Source organism: Dicentrarchus labrax, unplaced genomic scaffold, assembly GCF_905237075.1.
Source record: "Dicentrarchus labrax unplaced genomic scaffold, dlabrax2021, whole genome shotgun sequence".
Taxonomy (NCBI): domain Eukaryota; kingdom Metazoa; phylum Chordata; class Actinopteri; family Moronidae; genus Dicentrarchus; species Dicentrarchus labrax.
Window position 1 is genome coordinate 20,017,587 of NW_026136715.1, and position 21,870 is coordinate 20,039,456.

The window sequence follows — 21,870 nt, forward strand, 5'->3', positions numbered from 1 at the left end:
TCCTACCTGCTCTTGTTCTGTACCCTCTGATGTATGAGTCCCCCAGAGTGGGGACTGTAGATCTCCACACAGATCTCTGACATTTCTGATCTCGTATCAAAGACAGCTTGTCTGCTGAACAATGAGGATTTAATAAATATAAAGTTTGTACCTGTTGGGTGGAGTTGGGGATGACCAGGGTTAGACTGAATGCCCAAACTCTCTCTCTCTCTCACACACACACACACACACAGACACACACACACACACACACACACACACAAACATACACACTGGCCTGAGCCACATGGCATTGAGCGTTATGTCAGCTTGTGTTATCGTCACTGAGGGTAGTGACATCGAGTGAACCTGCTTATTGCTCTGTGTGTGTGTGTGTGTGTGTGTGTGTGTGTGTGTGTGTGTGTCCCAGCTGATCTATTAGGTAGGTCAGCCATGATGATGGTGGCCCAGGCCTAGTCTCTGATCAATTTAAGCACACGCAGACACACACATACACATGCATAATATATATATGTATATAAATATATATTTATCTATATACACACATATGTGCAATAATCTGTCCTGCCAGATTATCTGTAGCCTCACTGAGTGTTGTAGTAGTTCACATACTGTGATCCTGGCAGAATTATTTGCTCTGTAAAATTTTAAATGTATATTGTTTGTTGTTGTTCTCAGAGCAAGCTGCACCGTTGCCCTGGAGAAGTTAGGGGACCTGACAAAATGTCCTTATAGTGTCAGAATCTCCCACAAAGAGAATTGTCATTGAACAGCCTTTTGTCTTGCACTATAGTAAATACAAATCTGCCTCACATCCTTCCTTTCAGTGTGTTAAACAACAGCTGACAGTTAACACAGCATCTCCTTAACATAAACAAAGAGTGATGGAAGAGGTGATGGAGGAGATGTAAGGGTGTCAGAGTTTTATTTTCCTTCAGGCTGAAAGCAAAACAACTGAGAAGAACGAAATGACTTAAAATATCAATAATCAAGGGATGGAACAATCTAAACCGCTTTTTAGACACATAATCAAACACTCATTACAACTACCTTTTTCACAATTCGATCACAGTGATGATGATCACAAGAGGATTGAAGTAAGCATGAAACTCAGCTGCTTATGTGTGCAAAGTGCTGCTTTTTACATTTTAGCCAACTCATAATGTGTAATGGCTCCAATAACAAATCATTAGAATGCAGATAATATAGGGCCGATTGATTCTGACGGATTTATGATGATTTGCAGTTTATGGTCACAGACAAAGCTTGTGTGATTGTAAAATGCAGGAAATCATGCAGCATAATTCGTATGGAGGGTGAGACACACTCACCAGCTGCTCGTCATCACAACATGATCAATGATTTTGAGAGACAAATAAACCATTTTAATTTGAGACATTTTCAATTAAGGTTGTGAACTCAGAGACTGAAGCTGGTCTGGTTGCACAAAGAATATGTGTTTAAATTTGATGTTGTCATTTCGTAAGATAAGAACATGGAAGAGTTTTTCGGTTTGAAAGCTAGAGATAATATGGATGTAAACATTTTTAAACTCAATCAAACGAATAGGCTAAAACATGTTCATTTAGAGGAGTTACTGGTATACAGATGTATTTTGCCTTTGGACAGAGCCAGGTTAGCTGTTTCCCCCTGCATCCAGGTGGTGGTAGCATCTAACTCTCATTAAGAAAATGAATCTGTCCCAAAATATCAAACTATTCCTTTACTATAACAGTAAACATTCGGACCTACAGTTTTACAGCAGAATAAGGAAATGCTGACAGGGTTAACATCTAAATATGACATGAAGAGGAATAGTAACATATTGTAGCCCAGGGATTGCCTGCAAGTAGCTTTGAGGTGCCCACAGAGCATGTTCTGTAATCTCAATCTTACATTTTTTGTTGAGCTCCAGGGAAGTCTACTTTGCTTCTATTGTGTCAAAACATTTAAATACATTATTGATATGTTTTGTATGCCTTTGGCCGAGTTGAAACCACGCTTCCCTGTTCTGACCTTAAGCATTTGCCGTTAATTCTATTTACCCTAAATGATGGCCTAAGCCCTTGCTGAGTTGCAACTTTAAAATTCTGATCATCTATCCCGATCATCTAACTATTAATTAGTTTACCTTGTTTGGGCGAACTCTCAGTTCTGTCAATCTATCAGCAGATTTCGCATAAAATCCTACGGTGTTAATATTATGACCAGAGAAAAAATAACTTCCACAACTTGGTTCAACCCTGTACATAAATAAAAAAATAACTAAATGTGAAAATACACACAGCTATATTATTCTACTGAAAGCATCAATTAAACATGGATGTGCGTATACAGAGTGGCCCCGCTGACATTTTTCTCCCTTTAGGTAGCCCTCACTCTAAGACTCTTGTCACAGCTTATTGTTTTATTTTGTGTTTTTAATGCTACTTCTCTATAATATTGTATTTGTGCGGAGTTGGTGTTCCTTTATCTTTTTCTATAGACTGCTATGGACACATATTCAAACATTTGAATACATTGCATTGTTATCCAAGCAGTGCCTTTGTGTACTTATCCTATAATGTATGTTTTGTAAATGCAGCAGTATCCACAGAAGAGATTAGAGAAACCAATCTCAATCAGACAGATAAAATCACATTTAGATAATTAATTAGGTGGTCATGTGTGGTGGGACAGTGCAAAAAAATTAACTTGTTAATATAACTGCAAAGATTCACACAACATAATGTGGCACTTGCAGAGTACAGCCAACTCGCCACTGCTGCTACCAGTTTCTCTTATTGGAGTAATACATTCTTACCATTTTACTGCCCAATGGGTACAATACAGTAACCATACGAAGAACTACAATATAAAGTGTACTGATTCACTAACCCTTTGTAAAGCTTACCGTGTTCATCTTGTGCCGGGATTAAAAAAGGTCAAAATGAGTTTAATTTGAAGTTACAGTTTATTGTGTGAACCTAATGCAAAACAACTTTTTTATCTTCCTTTTTAGCCCCAAATCTTTGTATTCATAGCCAGACGACTAGATTTTCTTTATGAGTTCATCTAGGGTTCACAAACAGATTATCAGTGAGCTGATGGTTGATAAACTGCCATTACTCCCTATCTGTGTGTCCTTAAACCATCCATTACACTGATAGTCTTTCCTTCCGTCTGTCTTTCTCTTCTTCATTTATTTTTCTCCGTATTCCTTCTACTCTCTTATCCTTCCCTCTCCTTTATTTTTGTCTCTCTGCCCTGCTGTAATCTGGTTACTCTGATCCTTTACTTCTTCCAATGATTGGTTGCAGTTTTCCAAGCCAAAGTCAAAACCCACAAAAAGAATAAAAAATTAGTTGTGATAACGTCATTTCAAACCTTCACAAATAAACTACCCTGTGCAAACTTTACATTTAGCCTAGGTCTACATTTTCCCCTGGTGCACATTTGGGCAGATGTTATGTGGCAATTGAAAACACTGTAACCTCTTAAACTCATTTAAACAAAAATTATAGTCACTCTTTAAAGTTTGAAAATATATATAATAAGAATATTATCAAGAATATTACTGAATAAGATTATGGCTTCTATGGGGTCTCAAATATTTACATTTGCAAGATTTCTAATCATTTATAATGAAATGTATTACAGTGATGCAGGTAGGAGTTTGGTGTCTTGCTGAAAGACACATCATCATATATCATATATATAATATCTGTAAGGATTACCAATGTGTTTACCAATGGTTTCAGTTAATGACTTAATTACACTTCACAACATTTTTTAAATGTTGTTTAGCAGCCTGTTTGTTCGAGTAGGTCTCACAATTGTTGTTTGTTTTTTAATCACTCTCTGGTTCACACAAACTGGCTTGATAATAATGGTAACACATAATGGTTTAAAACCATTGGTAAAACCACTGAATGTACATAATTAAGATTGTATTTGAATATACTGCAGTGTACTGACTCAGACCAGATTCATTGTTTACATGGATGACAGCAGTTATCATTTTGGTGCATTTTGAGATTAAATTGAATTTGATTCCAAGAACAGAATTATTCTTTATTATTATTATTATTATTATTATTATTATTATATATGAGGTAAAATCACTTATCACAGTGTTACTTTGACTCATCATATGTCAGTATGATGTTGCAGACATACTCACAGTGGATTACTAATGTAGTGGGATATCTTTGCTCAGCACCTCGCAAGCTCAGTTTCACTACAAGATGTAAGTCTGGAAAACCACTTGAGTTTTGATCAGCTCGACCAGATACATACCAATCAATAAGCCAGTGTCTTGCATCCTCTCTAAACCCCTGAACCTCAATAACAACTACAGCCTGGGTCTTCAACAGGGGGTCTGTGGCCCCTAGAGGGTCATCAGAGCTAATGCAGAGAGGGCGTCAAATTATTGTTTGATAATATTTATTTTGATAAAATGTAAATATGTCTGAAAATACACATTAACATGAACATATTATTAGCAAAGCTAATGTCTACATGCATGTTTAACATTAAAACATGAAAATACGAATCAATATGTCAATAATTATTATTTATTTTAATTGCTTATTATTGTGTGCACAATAACAAGGTATGATATACATGGCACTATAGGCTGCCCGAGGTTTTTAGGCCCAATTTAATATGCAACACAATTTTATACAATATATGTAGTAGGGGGTCTCTACTCTGTGTCTCTATAAGCTAAGGTGTCCTTGGCCTGAAAAACGTTGAAGACCCATGAACCTTGAACAAAATTATTTTCTGAATAATAAATACCTGATTTTAGAATTTATTTATTCAGAAAATAATTTAGTTTAACAGTTTAGGAGACAGAGTTTGTTGTGGTTGTGGTTTAGCCAGGTTACTAGGCCAACCGTTAAAGCCATGATAATAGCGAGGATAAAGCTGACTGGTATGTGGTAGAGGGTTAAATCTCTCCATATTCACGAGACAACTCTATTGTGTGTTTTTAACAAACAAACCAAACAGACAGTTATTGAGTCCTCCTGACTGAAAACATGCTCCGCAGTCTCTGTATAACAAAAAACATCATCTAGGACATTTTGTTCATGCTCTGTACAGAGACTTGGCTTCAGCAACCAAAATGTCTTGTCCAGTTCCCAAAACAAGGGATTTGAGAGCTTATAGGACGCACTACTCCTCCTTAAATCAATTAAACTGCTTTGTTTTGTCTGTGCTTTGTGTGCATGTGTAGTGCTGTGGAGAGTAAACACATCTTAAAGCCATGAAAGGTAAAGGTTTAAGTGAAAGGAGGACAAATGCACTTTACCTCCTGCCTTTACTACAAACCGTAGCCGTTGGCAGTTAACCACTGTGGAAAAACATGGACGTAGTGTTCATGGAAATTCAATTCTATTCTATACTGTACTTGAGCTGCATTTGCATGAGCGTAATGCGAAAACTGTGTGGGAATATCAATCGAGGTTAACCCAACCCCAAACATATGTTTGTCTCTTTAAGGCTTAAAATTACTGCACACATTAGAGGAATTTTAAATAAGCTATTGAGACCCTACAAAATGTATTGTAAATTGTAACTCGATGTTTTCAAACTAAAACAAAATGGGAGAACCAATAAAACGTACTTAAAGTGTCTTCAACACTGCTAAGTCCCCTTTTATGTGTGCTGCTCAGATTTATAAAGTATTATTTTGAAAATCTTCAAGTTAAAGGACTAAACATTCACTGTGGCGCCTCAGTGCACACTCCTATTTATCTGACCGGTATGCTGTACCAGAGGCAGTTGTCTTGAGTATCCCAACTTCAAGTCTCAATCTCTGCCCACACACGAAACAAGCCTGATTTCCATGGCAACGTTATCCCTATCACAGCTGTACTACAAGCACAGAAGGAGATTACCACGATGCACTGGTGCAGCGTTTTTTCACTGGGCTTGGACAGCCCTATAACTTTAACTGTTTCATTTATCATTCAGGGAAGCAGTTTACATAAAAACAACAAAAAAAAAAAACGAACACAAACAGCTCTCTAGCTATTCCAGTATACCAGTATGGGCATTACATTTCCCAGTCTCCTCCACAGTCCTAACGGAACAAAGGGTTGTCTCGAGCAGAGGGTTGACAGGGTTCGGGTGCCACTTGTCGTCTCTCTCTCCACCTCCTGGTCAGCACTCAACCCCACTCTAATTCTGTCACACAGAAATAGCTTTAGGCCTACATGTTACTCGAACACTCTATTACTATCCAGGAAGCCCCTGCAGATGTGAAAATGAAAGGGATTTAATATTTATTATATAATATCATGTCTGTGTATTATAACTATCACAAGGTATGTGATAGGGCATAGGGCAGCTACTACTTTTCTGCCTTAAATCCACTCCTGTACCCTGCGGGGAGGATAGGAGGAATTACATGAGCACAGCTTGTCTCCTCATATTATTATATTAACTATGGGCTTGAATGCAAAATGAGTTTCTGAAACATTTAGTTTGACTGAAACTTTTGAAAATGCATTCAAAAATAGTTTATAATAGTTTAGCTGTTCCCTCTACACCAGTAGAGGGAACAGCTTATTTATTTTATCTGCTAAGATAAGGATTTTTATGTATTTATACTTTGAAGTTGAAATAGTGTATTTACATAGTTAGAACTAAAATAAACTCAGGCTGAGCAACCCACAGTGATTACAGCTCTCCCTGCAGCTGTTTCACAGTAAAGCCATAATCCAGTCCTTTCACTGGAAAGCTTTTAATTTGAAGCAGCTGCAGGAAGTGTTTTGTTTGAATTAACAGCATTGCACACATGCACCTGCCCTCTGAAAGCTGCTGCTGCACTTACACTTTTTTATAGCCCTTCATCACAAAGCATGTCTTAAAACACGGAGTATAGGCATCACTTGATCAAACTATTCAATAATCAGCTGCAAAATTATAGTAGTAAATGACATATGTAGGCCAACACGCTGTCTTAAGGTGATGGTGTTGATGTGTAAAGTTGGTGCTGAATGAATAAATACATTTATCAAATTTTTACTTTCTTTTCTCGCTGTTTTGTTAGGTGTTCATGTAATTACTTACTCTTCCATGTGCATTGTATCTACTGTGCATATTTGTGTGTGTGTTAATCCACTATGTAAGATCAAGTGCTATTTGTTGTCTCCATTGTCCTGCAGTAATCTCCATCTCCAGCCTTACTCCCAGGTCACAGTCTAAATGCAGCTGACTGAACTTCGCACAGATACACACACACACACACACATATGCACACACACTTTGTCAGCTGTTGACTAAGAAGAGGCGCGGATATTTCAGACCTATGTAAACAACAGGAGGATGGAGCAAGAATGTTAAATTGGACGGAGGCAGGTGTGTGTTCATGTGTGCTTCGTGTGGGCTCTTATCAGCGTGAAACAGCTCTGAGTCATAGCACTTGTTGACCTTAACAGGTCATCACCCAGCTTCTGTAATGACACACTACTCAGCGTACACCAGTTAACAATTAGGAATCAGACAAAGACACAGCCATTGCAGAAAAATCAATATTTACACGGCAGCAGAGTTGCTCATCTGAAGCATTTGGGCTATTCAGTATAAAAGGACCATAGCAGTGATTTAGCATGTTTTGGCCCATTTACTAAGAATCAGGAATAATGTACATTACAGCTGAATATTTGCTGCAAAGCATAATGAAAAGGAAGGAACAGCAGGAAGATCAAATGGCTGACTCTTGCATGACTTGTGTAATCCATCACAGTGAGTTATAATTGCTTTCAAGTAACACAGTGCAGTGCTTTCTAAATCAGTCTGAACTTCAACTCCATTACTGCACAACAACAACGTAACGACACCAACAAGATTCTACAGCCATGCTAGTTGCTCTGTGAGGCTGTAGCTCAGGCACAAAAGTTAATGTCAGCATGCTAACATGTTTACTATAAGAATGCTGATGTTTAGTAGGTATAATGTGCTCACCATCTTAGTTTAACGTGTTAGCATGTTAACATCTGAGGCTGATGGGAATGTCATTAGTTTTTTATTTATACACCAAAGTACTGGACAAATTAAAATGTTTATCTAAAGATGGCAGTAGAAAAGGCATCACCAATATCATATCATCAGCTATTCATCCTGAGGGGAACATGAATGTGTGTACCAAATTTCAATAGTTGTTCTGATATTTCACAAAAAAAAACTAATTTCAACCTCATAGATAAAAAAGTCTGTGGATTACCAAAGTTAGTTCATCTTCAGGAATCATGTTTTATCTATCTTATAATTGTTGAGATATTTCATTCTGGACCAAAGTTGGGTAGCCTTATATTGCCGTCTCTAGAGCCATGGCATGGTTAAGAATGTGCACAGTTGATGTTCATTGTGATGGATTATACAACTCAAGCAAGTTTAAAGAGACTGCAAATGAAATTTTATACTTAACAGAAATAAATGAAAGCCAGCGGCTGCCTGAAAAGAAGAAGATATTCAATTAGACTGTGTGCAATTATGAGCAGTCATGTAGTCATGGAGGTAAAACTTACAGAACTAACTGGTGGTAGCTGTGTTTTTTTTTTCACAATGGCTGCTGTTTAAGTAGACGTCCTTACTGCGGCTGTGTCTAAGTCGCCATTGCCAGGAGCGTTTATAATCCCTGTGTGAAACTGTCTGTCTGGTTGGCTTGCTGCCTTTCAGAAGTGTGTGTGTACTACTGCAGGTCTCTCTGCCTGTGTGTGTGGGTGTGAAGTCTGTGTGTGTGTGTTACTGTTGTCGTCTTTCAGTGCGTATGGATGTGTCTGTGTGAGTCTTTGTGCACGCTGTCCATGTGCACTTTGGGTCCTTTAAATCAACAAGAGAAGTGCTTAGCTTAATGGGCCTTAAAACCTGCCAACTCACTAACCTTTTGCATTGAGGGAGACAGACAGAGAGACGCACACGGAGAGAAAGAGAGATTTTTTGTGTGGGAGAGACAGAGACAGAGAGAGAAAGGGAGAGAAAAGTGAGATACGTAGGAGAGTGAAAGGTGTTTCTGCGAGAGAGAAAGAAAGTGGAGGTGAGAAAGTGAAATAATGTGTAAGCACAATAAATAGATGTGTGTGGAAATGTCCAAATTCATGGACCTGTTTCCATTACGAGACACATTGTTACCATGGAAACATGCTGATGATGCAGCAGGGACATACAGTATGACTGAGGAGTTTCATCTTTCAGATGACGGTTTTGTTGTGCCCCTATAAAATATATTTTTTGGCAACATCTTAGTTGCTTAAGTCGTCAGTGCTTAAGTGTTTCTGCACTGCATTTCCCAGAGATCATCAGTCAATCAAACAGTGCTGGTAATACTGTGACATCCTTTACCTTTAATTGTGTTCTGATGGGTTTCTTTGTACACAGTTCTTCTTTTTATTCCAAACTACTTCTGTAAAAAAAAATCACTTTCTCCGCTGTGTTTGTGAGGGTCACCTGAATGCATCATAATGTAGTCCAAGGCATAAGGGCTATAATTTCATACAGGTCTCCTCCACCCACACCCCTCCATAAAATGACAGTTTTTCACAATGCTGCTAGAGGAAAACCTTGCTTATAAAATGATTACAATACACGATTGTTTGAAGTTCTTGTATGAGGTTTGAATGGGTTTTTTCTGTGAATGCTACAGTATGACCAAGAACCATATCCACTTTTAAATCAAGAAAAAAGGTGAAAAAGACATGTTGTGTGTCCTTCTAGTGAACAAAATATACCCTCTGACTTTAAGATAGGCCTACATATATCTTAAAGTAGAATGACAATGTATTTTATAACAGAATATGTTAAATTGCAAATATATGGATATCTTTACCCTTAGGACTAAAAATTATGGCCTTGTATTTGAATCTTGAGTCTCAGAAACCTGGAACAAGCCGATATGATATTAAAGCTCCTACTCAGAAAATGGGACATGACACACATATATTTATATTTACTCCACCCACTCATGAAATTCACTTCGTTCCTTGCATGTAGATTTCAGATCGGATAAATTCATCATTTATCTCTCCTCCCTTTGGCTCCCTCTCATGTCTATATCATTATTAAAACTGGATTTATGAATTCAGCCCCGCTGCTGCTTTTCTTGCTACGTCAGAAAGCTTTATTACACACATGAAGACTGTAATAACTTGCATACAAACAGATACACACAAATGTATTTTACCAGGCTGCATTGGCTCACAAACATCCAGAAATAAACTCCTCATATACCAGCCAGTGTGTGTGTGTGTGTGTGTGTAGCAGTGCATATTACACCATAATTCCCTATTATGATATAAAGTGTTACTGAACTGACAATCAATCAATCAATTAAAAACATATTCTTTATGCATCCAAATTTGTTGTTTTTGTAACCAAAACAAATCAATATTTTGCTCTCATTTGTCAACTAGCTGATGAGATTTAACATTAAGTGTAGGGTCTTACAGTCAGTAAATCCTCTCGAGGTGAAGGGATGTTCAAATCAAATATCAGCTTGCAGGGGACCTGTCCTGAACGTTTTTACAACAGGACTGGATTAGCATAGAAACTGTGTGTGTTGTGGCAGAGTGTGAGTGTGTCATTATACATAACACGCATTCTTTATTTAGAGGCCTGATTTCACTGAAAGTCAGCAGAAGTCATGAGGCTGTGGATCTGATCAAAGTAAAGTCAATGATACTTTTCTGCTTGCTTTGACAAAAAAAGAAACCAGTTGCCATGCCAACTATTGTGGTAACCAGGGAAATGATTTCTTTGTTGTTGTGCTTTATACCTGTTTGCCTCATTGCCTCTTATTTTGGCAAACCCCCATACACATTGTTTGTCCCACAGTGAACTTCTTTGGTAAAGGTTAGCTAAACTTGAACATTAATAACTTATTTTTTTCTTTCCTTTATGTTTTCCCTCTCCCCCTTCCTTCTATTCTTCCTTCTTTTCCCTCTATACAGGAAACAGTAGAATATGCCTTCCTGATCATTTTCACTATAGAGACATTTCTGAAGATTATTGCCTACGGCCTGGTCATGCATCAAAATTCCTACGTCAGAAACGGCTGGAACATGCTGGACTTTGTCATCGTCATTGTGGGGTGAGTTTATAGGTAGTACATAATATGTATGTGCAAACACACATTCAAAGGCATACACACACAGACACACAGATTATTTCTTACATAAGCTCAAGCTTAAACAATCCAAACTTAGAACAATCGCTTATGCCAGTGGTTCTCAACCTGGGGATCGGGGGGGTCAAGAGATAATTTCGAGTGGACACCAAATGGTTGTGGAGAGAAAAATAAAATATTGTGTAGCAAACCGCGCGGAATGAGAGACAACTGTTTGGTTTACCCTTTAATGACATTCAATGCAGGGGACAAGAACTCAAAAACAGTATATACTAAAGGCTAAAACCCTTTTCATTTGAAAGTAACAAAGAAGGTTTTTGTTTCCATTCAGTTTGAAGTGTGTTACGATTATCTGCGGTAAAATTACTGGTTTTGTTAACGGAGTCTGGTCTGAGATGCTGGTGGTCTTGTGCAACATCTAGTGGTCGGAAACACCAACCTGATTATTATAGGCGGTCGCGACACACAATATCACACACACACACACACATACACATAGATGCACAAGCATTTAGCTGTCCATAGATCACCAGCTTATCATACTCATTATGTCCAGTGGCAAGATGACGGTCATGTTTCGACACACGCACACACGGAGACAGAAGTGCACACACAAATACACACAAATGCATACACATACACACATGCGTACACGTACACACATGGCCTTGTTGAGAGGGACGGTTTATCAGTAGACCACCTGGCCCCAGTAGGACTTCAATGTAAACTGTGATGAGGTGTGAAAAACTGAAGGTAAATACGTACAGACATAAAGGACACACACATAAAGCATGTATATGAGCACACACTTGCACACACACAGGTGCATGTACACAGAGACAACTACAAAGAGACACATGGCTTTGTTCTTTGCCTTCTGTCTCTTTTGCTTTCATCTCTTTTGCTCTGTTTTTATGACATCTCTGTCACTGCTCTCTTTTCCCTCTTTCTCAAACCTCTTCCTCCCTCTCCCTTTACTTCTCCTCTCCCACTCTCCTCTCCAGGTTGTTCAGTGTGGTTCTGGAGATGATAACCAAAGACGCTGACTCTGGTGGCCAGTCTGGAGGCAAACCTGGGGGGTTTGATGTCAAGGCCCTCAGAGCCTTTCGCGTGCTACGACCCCTTCGCCTTGTCTCTGGAGTTCCCAGTGAGTTAACACGGAGCTCTCAAGTCAAGTCACTTGTCCTAACTTTTTTTTTTTTAGTTAAAAGCTCTGCTCACCCACACAATTGTTTTCAATTACTCTGGCTATTTAGACCAGGGGTTTCTCAAACTTTTTGTGTAGGTCGTGGACCCGTATTTGATAGATGTAGTCTCAGGGATGTCTGTATTGTATATGGGCAGATAAATAGTGAAGTGTGTGAAACTTATTAACAGAATAGTCATTCTTAAAAATATTCCCCATTTTCCTCTTGGAAACCCTTCAAGGAACCCTTGGGACCCCAGGTTAAGAACCACTGATTTAGACCTTTAATAAGCTGACGTTGGGTGAAGCTATGCTGGGAATACCCCATTTACACTTTGTCACTTCACGAGTCTTTGGTGAATGGAATAGCTATATCATTTCAAAGAAGCTTTTGAGAAGGATTGAAATCTGATTCCTCAAACACACGCATTTTAGCCAGATGTTGATGTTGTTTCTGAAGTCGTGCACCTTTGTCCCGGCTGCTTAGCTTGCTCTTGTTTAGCCTGTACAGTACTGCCTGAGATGCACATACTGTGTGACATAATCCACATATGAGACACTTTAAATGACAAGTGCAAATGGGACCGAGTCACAATAACGGTGTAAAATAAAGGTGCAATAAAGGTTACAGAAGAGTGAGATAGCTGTCAATCGAAGCACAGTGTGTACACACCCACACAGTCTTGAGAAAGATCTAATCAGACAACATAAGTGAAAACACCGGTAGTGTAGTGCACTGTCAAAAGTAACCAAAAATGATGTTTAAATATTCCTTCTGAAAAAACACACAGGTTCGAACCACTCGAATATTTCTTTTTGCTAACGTCCATAAGAGGGCAAACCAATACAATGAGATACCTAACTACTTGTAAAGGAATGTTTAATGACCAAAATCCAGATTATTTCCAAACAGGGGTTTTTAGATAGATCTGAGTGCAAATCACTCTCTCTGCGGCCTAGTTGGGTTGTAAGCTCTCTGCCATCATTACCATTGCGGTTGTTTTGAATTATGCTCTCGTTTTAGCTCGACCTACATTTCATTATCAATCAATGAAAGTGACGTTGTGTCACTCCTATCCTTCATGCAGTGCATTCAGTGCAGCGGCCCAGGAGAGAACCTATGAGGCAGACAGCCATAGCAGTTTCTTTTTTGTGTATGTGTATGTGTATGTTTATTTATTTTTATTTTTTTTTAAATTTTTTTTTTTACAATTTGATTATATTTGTATGGAAGGTGATTTTACATCCCACACCTGTAATCTGGCACATAATGATCACCATATTGGCCAATCTGTCATTCTTTATACTAGAGATATCAAAAAGACAAGACAGGCGAAATATCATAGGGACCAAGTGTGCGCACATCCACAAGACAGACATTACTTGAAGATACAGTAATTAACTCAAATGACCAACACCTACTGGTCAGAAAGTAGCAGGAAAAAAGCAAGACACATAAGATGGTAATCATAGTAGCTACTCCAGAGGATGGAATGTAATTGTACAGTATATCCATTGAATGGTGACATTGAAGAAGACAAGTGAAATTACCCACACTAGAATTTCATTTGGACAAAGAAGGCAATGAAAATTGGTGCAGTTTTTCATAGTCTAATGCTTGATACTGTTTACTGTGTGCAACTTACATAGTCTTGAGTTGCTATCTTGTTTAACCCATCCCAGTGATTTTGTGGGGAAATACGTGTAAGCAGGGGTGCTACAACACTGAATATACCAATTTCCTCTGTTTGTTCCCATGTTGAATGCAACTTGTGGTTTGATTATTAGATTCCAATGCTGCAGGAATCGTTCTTTTTTTGTCTTGGCCTTTCCACAGATCACAGGACAGTCAGACACAAAACATGTCTGACTATATTGCATCTGTATTGAGGCTACAGTATCTCTACTGTACACATGTATACTCTGCATAAACAACACAATTGGAGTGTTAGCTCAGTTAAAAAATACTGAGGAAACAGATTTAGTGCTAGCTAACTTTTAGCCAGTTACACGTGGCAACAAAGGGTTAGTGCCAGCTCAACATAACCCGCCACACAAGAAACTGCATTGTTAGCGTTACTGCTGTCTCTGGCTGTTTATCCTGCTCAGAAACAGAATGAAGCTTATACCTGTCAAAGACACAAATAAATAATAAATGTCTGGTTTGGAAAAATCTATAGTGATTGTAATTGAAGGACTTCTACCTCTAAATAAACATCTCGCACTGAACTTTTGTTATAACATCCATGATAAAATAAGTTTACCAAAATAGAAATAAGAAGCTATGATAAAAATTCCAAATATATCAATCTGCACATCTGTTTCTTTATCACCCAGGAAATACTTCTTCCTTCACTGTGTCTGTTGTCTGCACACATTCAACCTCACATGAAGTTGCCCTAACCGTCTGCATTCTTTGAGTTGCCATAGCAACGTAATCATTCACAGGTCTCAGGGATGAAAGGACCTCCGGGAATGATGGAGTTGAACTGAACTGAAACGACATTTTCAGTTCTATTCTAGTTTAACATTTGTCTTTGTTGGCTAGTATATGCAGTTTAATTAAGCTGTGGTATTTCAGCTTGTTTGCTGATGCCACAGAGGCCTATTTAGAGCTATCATGAGGCTTTGAGAGATATAGATAATGCCATTATGACAACTGATAAATTGGATTGATTGCATGTGTTTCTATGAGTGTGCATCAGTCTGTTTGCTTCTCTGTGCATACTGTTCGTCTTTATTGTGTGTGTGTGTGTGTGTGTGTGTGTGTGTGTGTGTGTGTGTGTGTGTGTGTGTGTGTGTGTGTGTGTGTCAAGTGCTCTGCAGGATACACAGAGGTTTGCCCAAGTCCAAGTGCTAGCCGCCAGCTAAATAACCATGTACTGAACTCTTGCTGGCCTGTTACTTTTATTGGAGCTGAAACAATTGGCTGATTAATTGATTAGTCAATCGAAAAAAAGAAACTGGCAACTGTTTGGTAACTGACTAACAGTAATACATTTTTCAAGCAAAAAATACCAAACATTGTACATAGTTCCAGCTTCTCAATTGTGAGCATTTGCTGTTTTTATTATGTCTTTAGGTTTTGGACTGTTGGTCAAACAATATAAGGAATTTAGACACAAATCAAAATAGATTGCTCAGTAATAGAATAATAATAAATTATAAAAATGTTAGTTGCAGCCCTGGTTTTTATATTTCAAATGACTCCAAATTCCTGGAGTGAGAAGGAAGAAACTTCTGTATGGCTGTTGACTGAATAACAAAAATGAACTCAATGATAATTAGAGTGAATCATTCTGTTCTAGTTTGTACACAACATATGTTTTGAGTGGGACTACTAAGTTTTATTCAAAAATAAATGTTACTTGATGCAGAAATAAAGACATATTTTAGGTTAGATTTTTGTTAATTCTGATAAGGCACAAATATCTGTTCCTTCTTTTCTCATCTGGGTGGCAACTCAAATTTGCTACATGTATATCTGTGTGTGCCTGTGTGTTCCCTCTGACCTTGGCTTCTGTGTATGCTTGCAGGTTTACAGGTGGTTTTAAACTCCATTATTAAAGCCATGGTTCCCCTGCTTCACATCGCTCTGCTGGTCCTCTTCGTCATTATCATCTACGCCATCATTGGCCTGGAGCTCTTCATTGGCAAAATGCATGCCACGTGCTACGTGATACAAACAGGTATGGTGGTGCAGAGGGTTTTAATTTGGTTTCATTTGATTTTAGTGTCATTCTATCAAGGCAGATTTTTTGTCCTGCAGTTTCAGCCATGATGCTTGCCTGGAGAATTTCATGAAATTTATTCTAAGGGTGATTTTTACCCTTTAAACCCTTTGTAGTTGAGTCCCACATCCAGTCTACAGTATAGATGGATAGATAGATAGATAGATAGATAGATAGATAGATAGATAGATAGATAGATAGATAGATAGATAGATAGATAGATAGATAGATAGATAGATATACTTTATTTATCCCAAGCTGGGAAATTGCAGTGTTTATGTTTATGCAGTTTATGAACAGGCATATACATCTCATTGTAAGATAGATGCAGGATTTCATCCCTGAGAATGAATGGACAGATGTACCTTGTATGTGAATGGTAACAAGCTGTTGAAAACAGGACAGAACAACAGATGGTGGATTAAATCCAGTGATTAAATGACTAATATCTGGCTATTATGTAAACAGGCTTGACCTTTACTCTAGCATTGCTTCCAACGTTGCAGAATTATTTAAGAACTAAGGATAAATAGATGATGGTTGTCAATCATAAATATCAAGTATGTACATATATACGAACACACACACGCATAAAACCACAGTTATATTCTAAAATGGCTGCCAGACAGGAGCCAGCTTAAGTCACAAGAAGTAGTGGGCTATACAGGAATATGACAATTTCTCTCTCTCTCATACACACCTTTCACCTAATCTTTTCCTCTCTTTCTTGCTTTGATCTGTTGGCTTGGACGTCAGGAGAAGCATTGTAGACTTAAGTCGAGAGGTCATGACAGAGCGAGATGGAAGCTCCCTTTAATCCCCCCCTCACTCGTGTCTGTTCTGTCGGCCCTGAGAAAGGCACTTAGGTTGTGGTTTTTATGTGTGCACGGGTGGAGGGGGGTATATCTACAGAAAAACAAGGGTAGATGTGTGGTTTTGTGCACGTGCGCATGTGTTGTGGATATTTTAAAAGTGGAAGTTCAACATATTATGGGCTCATCTACTATGCATATGGGTGATATAGCTTAAAAAATTTATATAGAGTAATTGTAACAATGATAATGATTATTAGGACAAATTATGATGAAATAATACACAAAATAATAAAATATTAGTGCAATTGGAGGCTAAGTCAAGGCATGGGTTAACCAGTAAAATAAATTTAGTTAATAGAGAGATTTAAAAAAGAGAAAGGTGTCCTTTTAAAGGGAAGGTTGTTACAAAGCAGAGGCTGCAGAAGCACACTCAGCGTTAAACAGCCAATAGACTGCTGGAGTCTTTGAAGACAGTAGGGGGTCGGATGTTAATAGCTAATCCATGTAAATCCTTGTATATCATAGAGATACTATAAGAAAGATTCCAAAACAGATGGACAACCAATACCAAAATGTTAGGAATTGTGGAAGGTTTTTATTTTGTAACTGTACGTCCAAAAACAGTGTGCTGTTGTTTTTATGTCATATTAGTGTTTCCATGTGGACTACACTCCTCTCTATCATATAATCAAGCCATCTTAACATCATACTTAATATGGTGGGCTTATGAAGTGTTTTAAACCACGATGGGGATATTAAAAAGTTTAATTCAGTTTATTATTAGCCGTTATCAAACACCAGTAGACATACCGTAGATTAGTAGATTCATCTGTCTCACTCTGTGCCCACAGGTGCCCTGGGAGAAGAAGAACCCACACCGTGTGCAGTGTCGGGGCATGGCCGTCACTGCCTGTTCAATGGTACAGTTTGCAGAGAGGGCTGGCAAGGCCCCAACAACGGCATCACCAACTTTGACAATTTTTTGTTTGCCATGCTCACTGTGTTCCAGTGCATCACCATGGAGGGCTGGACTGACGTTCTTTATTGGGTAATTTATTGGCTTATTAATCCATGGGTCTCACTTTTGAGATGTTTGATTCTGAAAGAACCATTAATAGGTAAAATATTGTGTTACTTTAAAACTCTGCTGATTCTGGGAATTCTCAACAAAACTGTGAAATGATGCCTGTCATCTTGGGGATTTTGTTAGATTACAGATGAAACCAAGGTGTTCTACTTATTGCCTTATTTGCTGGAAAGTGCATTTAAGTGTTTCCTCACAAAGACATCATATTTTATCTAAAAAATATTAATTTTAGAGGATTGTAGTATTCCAATTTATTGAGTCTTATCTTGAAATTAATGACATTAATGTGACACAAGGTAATGTGCATTATATAGGTAAGACAAGGCAAGTTTATTTGTATAGCACCTTTCAGCAACAGTTCAAGTGTTTTACTTTAGTCATTACCATTGTATTAGTATATTTGGAAGAAGTAACATGGATACAATTTATAAGATGACAAAAGTGTTATATAGGACATGATCACAATAATTATGTCTCAAGATAATTTAGAAGGTTTTATTGACAAGAATAATATTTAAATCTCAAATGACATTATATTACTGTCTCTCCTACAAATTTGAGCTACGTGATTTTTTTTTATTACCAAGAAGTCCTCATTGAGAGCTACAGCCTGAGTCTAAACCTGAACCATCACCGTTCTTTTAGTTGATGACAAGTCTTTTAAAACAAGAAACAAAAAAAAAACACACACTCACTTAAAAACTCTCAGCTTCTCATTAGCAAAAATCACCAACAGCTTTTAATTATCCAAAACACTCAGCATTGAAGCTGAACTGAGAATGAGTTTTCATCAAAATCCACCCACATCCTTGTATTGACGGAGACCCTCATCTATGAAATAATGAACCTCCCTTCCTCCTTCTCTTTCTCTGCCGTCCTCTCTCCCTCACACACTCTTATTTCTCTTATGCATGTATGTGTTACCATGGCAATCCCATGCTAATACTGCTGTTGAATGGCGAAGGAGACCTGACAAACCTAAATGAAAATAGAAGATAGAAGGACAGACAGCTGGATTAAATATGACTTCTGACCTTTCTTACAGAAATCAATTAACTATTGCTGCTGGGTCAGTGGCAGCACTGTGGCTGGAGTGAGGGGTCTCTGCCATGCCAGCTGGAGTGGGGTTTTTGGAGGGAATATGTGTGTTTAAATAGAATTACATGCATGTACACAGGGCGAAGTGTGTAGAGATTATTTGAACTGTGAAAAACTCAGTTGTGTGGTTATAAATAGACTCAACTCTTAGTGTCTCTTTGCCAAACAGCTCTATTAAAACGCACTTTGGCTCTGTAGTGTGGTCATTTGCCAAAGCCACATTACTAATAGATATCTCATCCTCTAATACCCCCTCCACTTATTACAAACCCCGTTGTCTCTCACATGGTGCCCTCTAGTGGTCACAGTTCCTGCTCCAGTTTTTGTTGTAGCTCACTCTTGAAGATTTATTTCGACTGAAGGACATTATGGATTTTGAACTGCATCCAGCTGATTCAGTTTTATTTAAAATCCAGTACTGGACTAGTAAGCAAAATGTGCTTGGACTCTTACTTACTTACTCTTTCTTTTACTCTTTTCTGTCCCTGAAGTAAACTGTGAATACCCGGAGCATTCAGTTTTTCTTCCATTGATTCAGTTCATAGATGATAATATGTGTGTAATAAATGTATAAAGGTGGAAGTGAGTCGAGGTGGTTTTTACTGGCAGAAGCTGTGAAAAACTGCAGGCACCCACCATCATCCCAGTCTATTAGTCATTAATACTTAAATGGCTCCACACAAAAAACAGCTGTCAGACCAAAGATGTAGTTGGATTATATGGCAGACTCAATTACACTGATCTTTGTAAAAGTCTGCAGAGTAAACGTATGAGAATGTTAAGACCTTCTTTTCTTCTCGTTTCCTTTTCTGGCCTTTTATGTTTCATGTTTTGAAATGGGAAAGAATTGTATGCATATGTGACACATATCAATATATGTATTATATATTATATATGAATATAAAAAGAAGAGAATTTGTGCACAATTGTGACACATACCATATGAATAAACCAGGTCTAATATGTGTCATTCTCTTCTCTCCTTGTCTGCTTGTGTTTCTGTTTAGATGAATGATGCAATGGGCTTTGAGCTGCCGTGGGTCTACTTTGTCAGTCTGGTCATCTTTGGATCCTTCTTTGTTCTCAACTTGGTGTTGGGTGTGTTGAGTGGGTAGGTTTTGAGTTAGCATGTATGTTTGCTTGTTTTATTTTGTATTTCTTTTCTTGCTAAACTTTGCCAATTTGTGAGAAACACTAAGAATATTTAACAGTTATTAATGGTTCAGTACATTTTAAATATCAGCAACCATATGGTTGTCAGTGCTGTGACCTTGAACAGAATAAACAGGTTTAGAAAATGGATGGATCGATTGTTTTGGTGCTTGTCAGGCACACGTCTGTTCTGATCCTGTACAGTATTTTCGGACTCAGGTTTAATTATGCTCTGCCCTGTCCAGAGAGTTTTCCAAAGAACGAGAGAAGGCCAAAGCTCGGGGAGATTTCCAGAAGCTACGTGAGAAGCAGCAGTTAGAGGAAGACCTGAAGGGCTATCTGGACTGGATCACCCAGGCCGAGGACATCGACCCCGAGAACGAGGAGGAGGGAGACGAGGAGGGCAAGCGTAACCGTGAGTTACCTGGATTTAATTCATTTTGTCACTACTATCCTTGTCAAAAGCAGGAAAACGAAGAATTCAAACAGATCTGTGTTACCAAGCCTTAAGTTATTTTGTTTTTAAATAATATTGCACATCTCTTTGCCCCATTGATAGGCAGACCGTTACTCATCTATTCCACTCGGACAAGCTCACTGATACTTTGCCTTAAATGTATCATAAAGGAAATGTTTATCTGGAACAAACCGACATCTGTGTGACTGTTAATAAAAAACACTGACACATAATAAGAATAATATATGACTTTTTCCAAAAATTAGATGTTGACCGACTCTTTCAAGCCTGGGACGAGTGACCAGATACAAACACACTGACAGTTAGACATTACCTGCTGACAAACGACAGTTGAATCTTATATTCCGTACAAAGGGACAGTCTCACATGCTGCCAACTGTAAATGCAAATGTCACTCTACATTACATTCAACATTCAGTAAAATATATCTTTTTCCAGGCATCATCTACAGTTTGGTACAACAGACCATTTCTACAAGAGTGAATCCTTCAGGTTACATACTAAACATTCATCTTCTGAAAAATCCGTACAAAATGATTGTTACTAAATGAAGCATGTAATGGGTTAATATTACCGTACTCCTCCTAAGACACGTTCTCTCTTCTTTCTTTGGTGTTTTACAGTGCCTTTATATTTTTACATTACTGTTACATATGTCAAGGATAGAATTATCCTTACCTCCTTATCTCTTTTGTGTGAGTCACAATATGTTGTAGTAGTATAGATATATACCCATATAGTTGGAAATGTTACGCATACAAATAATATCATTGTAGTACTGCTCATGATTATTACCAATGAATTGATCAGTAAACTCTCTGCAGGGTGGGGCAGTTGTTATTCTTTTTCTGTGAAAAACAATATAAGCTGTTCACAGAGAAGTAAAAAGAGAAATAAATACTGCCCCTCCATTATGTTTTTTTCCTGGATTGGTGCTATGCGATTTGCAAAATTTTCTTAGTGTGGCGCAACAGTGCTGTGAAGTAAGCGAGTGAAAACTTTAGCCATGGTAACGACTTCAGAACTAGCACGAAGAAAGTGGGCGATAGCAGTGCTGTGATTTTTGGTCTTTTCTGTGGCGTGGCCTTGTGAGTATTGGTCACCATGACAACACAGGGGTAAATGTGGATGTTTGGTGTGTGTGTGCGTTCATAGGAAAGACAATGTTTTGCTTATTCTGATCTGGAGGAGGTTTATTGTTGGAACAGTA

The 21,870-nt window shown here is 38.1% G+C and overlaps 1 protein-coding gene across 18 annotated transcripts in view; it reads left to right on the top strand.

Annotated features, from left to right (window-relative positions):
* Window positions 1-21,870, top strand: part of cacna1db (calcium channel, voltage-dependent, L type, alpha 1D subunit, b) — an 87,860-nt gene that overhangs the window by 27,142 nt on the left and 38,848 nt on the right. For all 18 annotated transcript variants that reach the window (XM_051426817.1, XM_051426811.1, XM_051426814.1 and 15 more), the window contains exons 4-9: window positions 10,938-11,077; window positions 12,118-12,260; window positions 15,836-15,988; window positions 17,697-17,893; window positions 20,038-20,141; window positions 20,428-20,597. In XM_051426817.1, coding sequence (XP_051282777.1) covers window positions 10,938-11,077; window positions 12,118-12,260; window positions 15,836-15,988; window positions 17,697-17,893; window positions 20,038-20,141; window positions 20,428-20,597 — 907 coding nt within the window. The remainder of the gene's footprint in view (window positions 1-10,937; window positions 11,078-12,117; window positions 12,261-15,835; window positions 15,989-17,696; window positions 17,894-20,037; window positions 20,142-20,427; window positions 20,598-21,870) is intronic.